General features: G+C 44.9%; 1 protein-coding gene across 1 annotated transcript; it reads right to left on the minus strand.

The window, feature by feature from the left end:
* Positions 1-1,697: 1,697 nt before the first annotated feature.
* On the minus strand, positions 1,698-4,460 carry LOC142046185 (zinc finger MYM-type protein 1-like). The gene is made up of 3 exons (XM_075061937.1): positions 4,445-4,460; positions 2,802-4,202; positions 1,698-1,741 (listed from the first exon to the last, which is right to left on the minus strand). The coding sequence occupies exons 2-3, from the start codon at positions 4,186-4,188 to the stop codon at positions 1,698-1,700; spliced, it is 1,431 nt and encodes a 476-aa protein (XP_074918038.1). The 5' UTR covers positions 4,189-4,202; positions 4,445-4,460.
* Between the last annotated feature and the right edge of the window lie 3,276 nt (positions 4,461-7,736).

Genomic DNA, 7,736 nt, shown 5'->3' on the forward strand with positions numbered 1-7,736 from the left:
TAAGGCTTTTAATATACCTGAGGAGGTTTCACTTGATGCAGTTGGTTAGTGAAATCTAAGAACTCACATCTAATGTGGGGTTTGTGCCCTGGTTTTTTAATAGTCTGCCCTGAGGTTAGCACTTATGTGCTAGCTAGCACCACCATTGTGAGCATCACAGTGCCAAGAGAAGAGGTAAGGAGGGCTCCCTGAAGACATATCTCAGTACTGGGAAGCATAGGCACCGACTCCCATGGGTGCCTCAGGGCTGGGGCACCCATGTAAAAAAATGGTGGGTGCTTAGTATCCACTGGCAGCCCCCCATCAGCACCTTCCCTTCCCCTCCAGTGCCTCCTGCCTGCCATGATCAGCTGTTCCATCCCATGCAGGAGGCACTGGGGAGTAGGGGGAGGAAGAAGGGCGGGGCGTGCTCCTGGGAGGGGGTGGAACAGGGCAGAAAATGGTGGGGTGGGAAGATGCAGAGTGGGGGTGGGGGCTTGGGGTAAGGGGTGGAATGAGGGTGGGGTCTGGGGCAGAGTTGAGTGGGAGAGCCCACTAGGCACATTAGAAAGTGGGCACCTATGCTGGAAAGTGTTCCAGTTCTAGGGTTGATACTGGCATAAATCTTGCTATTGATGTCTGTACTGGTGCAACCATCTCTTGGGTCTTTTTTGTTGCTGGTGCCTTGGCGCTATCCTTTGTCAATGCTGAGGACTTCAGAGGCTTCTCTCTGAGCTTTGAGTCCTCTCTGTAGGATGGTTGCACTGACTGCTCCATGCTGTGTTTGTGCTCGGTGTGGGAGTGCCCTTCTCTCTGTGTACTGAGGTTGGCATGATCAGCATCAGGGATATTGATTCTGGTTCCAATAGTCGAGGTGCCTTTTTGGCTTCTTCTCTCTGCTCAAACCTGAGGTGCAGTGCCTAGTAGTTGGGGCACTTGCCAAAGACAGTTTTCTTGGTTCTGGGCAGGAGAGTGTCTCTGCTCTTAGATCAGATGGTCCCTTCATGGATTGTTTCAAGAGGTGCATCTTGACCCTCAAATCTTGGGATTTTTCGTGCAGGAACAGAATGAGTGGCAGAAGGAACACTAGTTGGGGATGTGACCCTTCCTGATCCAGACCAGGCATCTGCAGTGTCCATCTATTCAGGGCATTCAGGCATCAAAAGGATAGAATTTACACCCAGTGGGGTTCAAGTTCACTATAGTTAGCAGTTGGTCCAAACAGTCTCATCCTGCTTCTTTTTTTTTGTTGGGGGGATGCCTAAAAGTCTAATCAAAGTTTTAATGCGACGAATTAAAGATGGCTTCTTCACCGAAACAGAGATCTGAAGTTCAGGAGCAGGTCAGACACAGTCCAGATTCCATCTCCCTGTCACAGGTGGTAAGCAGGAACTGAGGGAGGGTCAAGACCACTCCACGCTTTATGCACAGCTCTGCCAGACGCTAGTATTCAAAACATTCTGAGCTTGTGTGTATGAGGAGGTGCATGCACACCTACAGTAGAATCCATATTGACACATATTTGAAGAACTTATTACACACTTCTTATTAGTACACTAAATTCCCTAATGAACTTTGTAACCAACTAAATATAGGATTAAGAAAGCGGTGATTTAAAACCAAACCCCTCAAAAAACCCCATACCCACACATCACAAGCATATTTATGTCAAATTTTCCTTTTTTATTTGATGCTTTTTTGCCCTGTCCCTTTACCAATTACAGCAAGGCCTCCTGCTCTTGAAGGAGAGAAGGCAGCTCTCCTTAGAACAAAATGCACTGATATGTAGACTTTTATTGGTGGAGAATGTCCCACAGGAAAGGTTTCACTGGTGCCCTGTGACACAGCATGGCCGCCATTTGTCCCGCAGCGGGGCTGTGGGATATCCCACCACCTCGCTGTTAGTAGCCTTAAGCCCGCGCCCTGGTCGGGGCGGGGCAACAACTAACATGAGTCATTATGCCCGGGCCCTTAGGCAGGGCTGAGCAGCAAGCACAGTAAGTCAATAGGCTCAGGCCCTTAGGCAGGGCTGAGCAGTAACAGTTCTAGGCCCGGCCCTTAGGTCAGGGTGGGGCAGCAAACACAGCAAGTCAATAGGCTCAGGCCCTTAGGCAGGGCTGAACAGTAACAGTTCTAGGTTTCGGCCTCCTCAGGCCAGGGAAAGGGGGAGTCTGCCACCCCTAGAGGGATGACAGGGGGGACGCAGGCCCTCCCACTCCACAGCGTCCCAGCCTGGGGCCCTAGCAGCGGCGGGGAGTCGCTGCTGTCAGTGGGGATCCAAGCCACAATGTACTGACATTGGTTCTGGCAGTGTTGCAGCCAGACTGAGGTTGTCTACGCCCAGGCCACTTCCACTCTCCCTCTCATTGAGTACCTGAGTTGTCATGGTGTCAGCAGAGGGGTCAACCACCATCGGCTCCTCGGGCTAGCGAGCATGTGGCAGGCTCAGCGGGTGCTCGGGGTAGCGGGCAAGCAGCAGGCTCAGCTCCTCCTCAGAGTAGCAGGAGCGGGGTAAGCTTGACCAGTGCTCCTCGGGGTAACGAGCTAGGGGTAGGCTCGGCCAGGCCTCCCTGGGGTAGGAAGGGAGGGATAGGCTTGGCCGGCCTCGTGCGACGTCAGGCCGGCCGCGACCTTCTGCGGTCTCCCCAGCGGGAGCTCAGGCACAGACTTCTGGTCTCTCTGGCAGCTGGGGCCGCACTGAGCTCCACTGGTGAGCTTTTATACTTCCGGGTCTGCGCCGTGACCTCTGAGGGGTGGGCACAGGCAGGGCTGTAGCAACAAAGAACGTGGCCCCCTCCGAACATATGTCTGGGGCCCCTTACCGAAAAAGTCAACGGCATATTTCGATGACTTTGCCGCATCTGAGATCACAAGATTCCAAGTGTGAGCTCCACATGGTACATACAAGGCACGGTCATTTATTTCTAGCATGCGGGCTTGAACTCCTTTATTCTTTCCTCTCATATTTGCGCCGTTATCATAAGCTTGGCCTCTCATGTCAGCAATGTCTATTCCTAAGTTGTTTGCCTTTTCAAGAAACGCTTCCAATAAGCCCTCGCCAGTTGTATCATGAACATTAAGAAAACCAACAAACGCTTCACGAATATTGACACCATCTTCACCGTTGCATTCAACAAAGCGTAACACCACAGACATCTGTTCTTCATGTGACACGTCGGGAGTACAGTCCAAAATAACTGAATAATATTTTGCTTTTTTAAGCTGCGCTATGTTGGCCTCTTGAATGTTACTGGCAACAAGTTGAATCAGCTCGTTTTGGATCTGTGGACTGAGGTACTGAACATGTGTCTCTGCCTTCTTAATCCTCTGTAAAAGTTCGCTGAGGACAGTATCATACTTTGCAAGCAATTCAAACAGTCCCAAAAAGTTGCCATTCGAAGGATCGCCGAGCTTTTCATTACTTCCTCGAAATGCCAAGTTTCTTTCGGACAAGAAAATAACGACATCAACCATGCGTTTGACAACATTTCTCCAGAAATCTCTTTCTTTCAGAAAAGCCTGCAATTCGAGTTGGTCAATAGATGTACGGTTTACTATGCCTGACCGAAGGTCAAACCATTTCACCATACAGTCTTGATGACCTTTGCCTGTTTCATGCTGCTGAAGTCTTTTTGACAGTGCTTTCCAAGCAGATGTTCCACGACGTAGCGGTATGTCGCCAGTGCCAAATAATTTACAACAAAAACAAAAAATGGCATCTTTCTGAACTGAGTACATTAACCATGAACATCTTATTTTCTCGCCATTTGCCATGGTTCGATAGAAATGAGTACTTGTGAACCTCCGTCTTTCCTCGTTAAATGGAAATTCGTAACTTTCATTCTGCTGCAGTGGGCCACGTGCAACAATGTCACACACTTGCCTGTCCGATATTATAGACGGCCAATCTCCTGGATCATCAGTCAGTGGTTCAGATTCAGATACTTCTTTCCCGGCAGCAGCTGGAATATCTGTCACAGTTTGTTTGGTAGAACAACTGGCTTCACCTTCGACCTCACTTGAAGCACTTCTGGATACTTCTGGATACGATTCGTCGCTGCTAGCGCTGTCCGTTTCATGTGCCTGTACCTGTACGTTGGATTGCAGCGCAAAATACGTTGACAACTTTGGAATTTTCTCAAGTTCCTTCTCGGCATCTTTTGCTGCCTTTCGTTTACTAGCTCCGCTCTTATACATTCTCTTAGACATCACAAAGCACGCTTCTGCGTTGGAAACGATAAATAACTAAACAACTAAATTAATAACATTTATCCACCGACCGCCATTATGAACGCAAATACACATTCTTTGAATGGGTCCAACTAAAATTCGAAACTGACCGACAGACAACTGATGTAGCCAATAGCATTATGATGTATCATAATGACTTCACGGTTTTGTCAGTAAAACCGACATGGATTGTGCAATAGCGTCAATAAATGTCACTTACCTAGTTATACCTTACATTTTTTTTGCCACTTTTAGGGGCCCCCTTCCTTGCGGGGCCCCCTCCGGTTGAAGGGTACGGAGGGCGCTCGCTACACCTCTGGGCACAGGCCCCGGTGGCCGCGCCCGCAGCAGGGTTGGGAAAGGTTCGTCTCGCAGCGGGGCTGTGGGATATCCCACCACCTCGGTACATGCCCTTATTAAACAAAGCACCAATTTCTGCTTTTTACTCAGTTTTCTCTATCATCCTCCTAATCTCATATATTTCTAAGGCTGAATAGCTGAGAGTTATAACAAACCAGTTCAAACTATTATTCAATAGCGATACTATAGGAGTAGGCAACCTATGGCACGTGTGCCGAAGGCGGCACACAAGCTGATTTTCAGCGGCACTCACACTGCCCGGGTCCTGGCCACCAATCTGGGGGGCTCTGCATTTTAATTTAATTTTAAGTGAAGCTTCTTAAACATTTAAAAAAACGTATTTACTTTACAGACAACAATTTTTTAGTTATATATTATAGAGTTATAGAGAGAGACCTTCTAAAAACATTAAAATGTATTACCGGCACGTGAAACCTTAATTTAGAGTGAATAAATGAAGACTCGGCATATCACTTCTGAAAGGTTGCCTACCTCTGATATACTACTCAACAGTATAACTTCCCATTCAGTACTGAATGGAAGTAAACAGCAATGTATGAAGATGCTAGATAGTGATTCATGTTGTGTAGTGTGAAATCTCCTTCCAAAATTCCTTATCATTCATTACCAATTGTATTTAGAATAATACCACCACCATAATAGTCACAGCTTTGTCTCATCATACCTGAGCTCAAGACAGCATAAGGCTTATGTTTTATATTTAATTTGACTTTTTTGTACATCTTTCCACATATTTGTGTTTTTAAAATGAAATATTGCCTAGATTACTATGACAAGTCAGTCAATTATTCTCATGATTGAAAACCTAGGTGCATGAAGACTTGAAAATGAACCCCTAAAATGATGACCACATACACATTTACCACTCAAAATATTAGAAACAGTGACTTATTCAGAACAAAGAAAACCAAGATGCTGACCACTCCTGGTCAATAAAGATTCTATGACATGTTGTTTGTAAGGACAGGGTGGTTAATCCTAACAAATATAATATATTTGAGTAATAATATTCTGCCTCTATAAAAAGTCCCTATGGTTTCTATGAGATAAGTAAGCTTGGCAGAATTCAATTTTTATGTTTTTATAATTTTGACAGGTATTTCTATATTTATGTTTAAGCATTTATTATAGATGGAAATATTTTTGTGGATTTGTGTATACATAGTGAAATCGACATTTACCAACATTTACTGATAAAAATCTAATCTCTCCAACCCTATATTTAAGTGGTTCTTCCATTCTGTTCCTTAAAAATTGTTTAGTGTTGAGATGTTGTTGAACAGTTGCTGCTTTCCATCCCACAAATGGTGTGAATTGAAGGGAAGCTGAAGTGATTTTTAGATGCAAAATGTTTTGGTATTATTAGGAATGAAAGGCACTACAAATCTAATATTATACTTCACGTTTTCCAATTAACCCATACTGTCTGATGTACTTCTGTCAAGTGGGGAACTGTATGGAAGTCTAAAGAGCACTTAATATAAAATGAAATGCTCCTTCATCTATCAACAATTTAAAATCTGGAATATAAAAATAAATAGTTATTACAATGAAAATGTGTGTTCTACTACCTCCAATTTCCGTAATAGTTGATAACATTTTCATCCTCGCCATTGTCCAACTTCATAATCTGGGGAGCATTTTTTACTCCTTTTCTCCAACATGCATGCAGGTACCAAATCTTTTTGCTTCTACTTCCGCGTTTCCTTCTGATGGCTAACTCATTCTTTAAATATATCCCACCTAGGCCTTAGCAATCTTCTCATCTCAGTTTTTCCAAAAAAATGGAGGAGCACAAGATTGGTTTTAAATTTACTGCTGCTAGAATAATCCCTCACTTCTTCCCTGTAACCACAACACCACTCTTTGAGATGCTTCACTGGCTCCCACTGCACTGTGCGCCAAGTTCAAACTTCCATCCTTATTTTCAAGGTCGAACATAGTGCAGCCTCTATCTGCATGTCTGATCTGGTCTACTTTTACATTCCCTCTGCTAATTATGCCAGTCTTGATACCCATTTATTCTTATATCCTTTCATGGTAACCCTTATTCTTGGAACAACCTTCTAAAATTTGTCTGTCAAGGCTCCACCATCACCTCATTGAAGTCACTTGAAAATACCCATTTCTGAACATTGCCTACAAGCAGTGTTTGCAATATATTTTAATCATCAAAACATGTGTATGCCTAAAACTAAGCTTAAGATTGTTACTATGTTTTCCTCACCCCTTCCTTCTGAGTGTAACTCATAACTTCACAAACCTGTCATGCTCACTATTAATATTGTAAGTTCTTTGGAACAGGCAACTCTTCTGTGAAAAGCCTAGCACATTTCTGAGCACTATAAAATAAATAACATCATATACTATTAGTATTTAATACTACATCACATATATGTACATCTGTTCTGTCCCCAATGTGCAGCCACTGTCATTAGCATTATAATTAGGGCCAAACTGATGGATCTGAACTCCTATGAACTCTAGCTACTAGAGGAACATATACCATTGCCCTAGTACGTGGCATGTCAAACTTGCTCAAATATTTGTGACAATAACATTCAAATACCTGTTCCAAAGACTTAAACCCTAGTCTTATCACAGCTAACAGTTTTGTATTTTAGCTCAAATGGTAGATGCCTCTGTTCAGTCAGCGGCTGAGTGTGCATGCCTATGGGTGTCACTGGAAGTGGGAGGTAGATGAGTGGGAAGGTAGATATCATTGAAGGAGGAGGTTTCGTGGGTGTTGCTGTGAAGGCAGGGAATGTGATTAGAAGAAGGTAATGAGTGTCACTGTTGGGGAGAGGGGTGGTTGGAAGGGTTGATGTGTGTTGCTGGGGGCAAGCCATTGAATGGGAGGTGTGTGTGTCCATCTTTGGGGTTGTGGGGCTTTTGTGGGTGGCTTGGTGGGTGTTGTTGGGTGTGGCACATAAGTGGGAGGGGGAAGCAGCTGAGTTTTGGTAGGCTGGTGGGTATCAATGGGTGAGAGGAGGTTAGGTGGCAAAGTTGATGGGAGCTGTGGTTAGCTGTAGGGTGGACACTAGGAGAAGGAGGTTATATGGCTGGAGTGTTCCTGGGGGAAGGGCTGGCAGGTATGAAGAGTATCAGAGGGGTAGCCATGTTAGTCTGGATCTGTAAAAGCAGCA

This window comes from Chelonoidis abingdonii, chromosome 2 (genome assembly GCF_003597395.2).
Source record: "Chelonoidis abingdonii isolate Lonesome George chromosome 2, CheloAbing_2.0, whole genome shotgun sequence".
In the NCBI taxonomy this organism is placed as follows: Eukaryota; Metazoa; Chordata; order Testudines; family Testudinidae; genus Chelonoidis; species Chelonoidis abingdonii.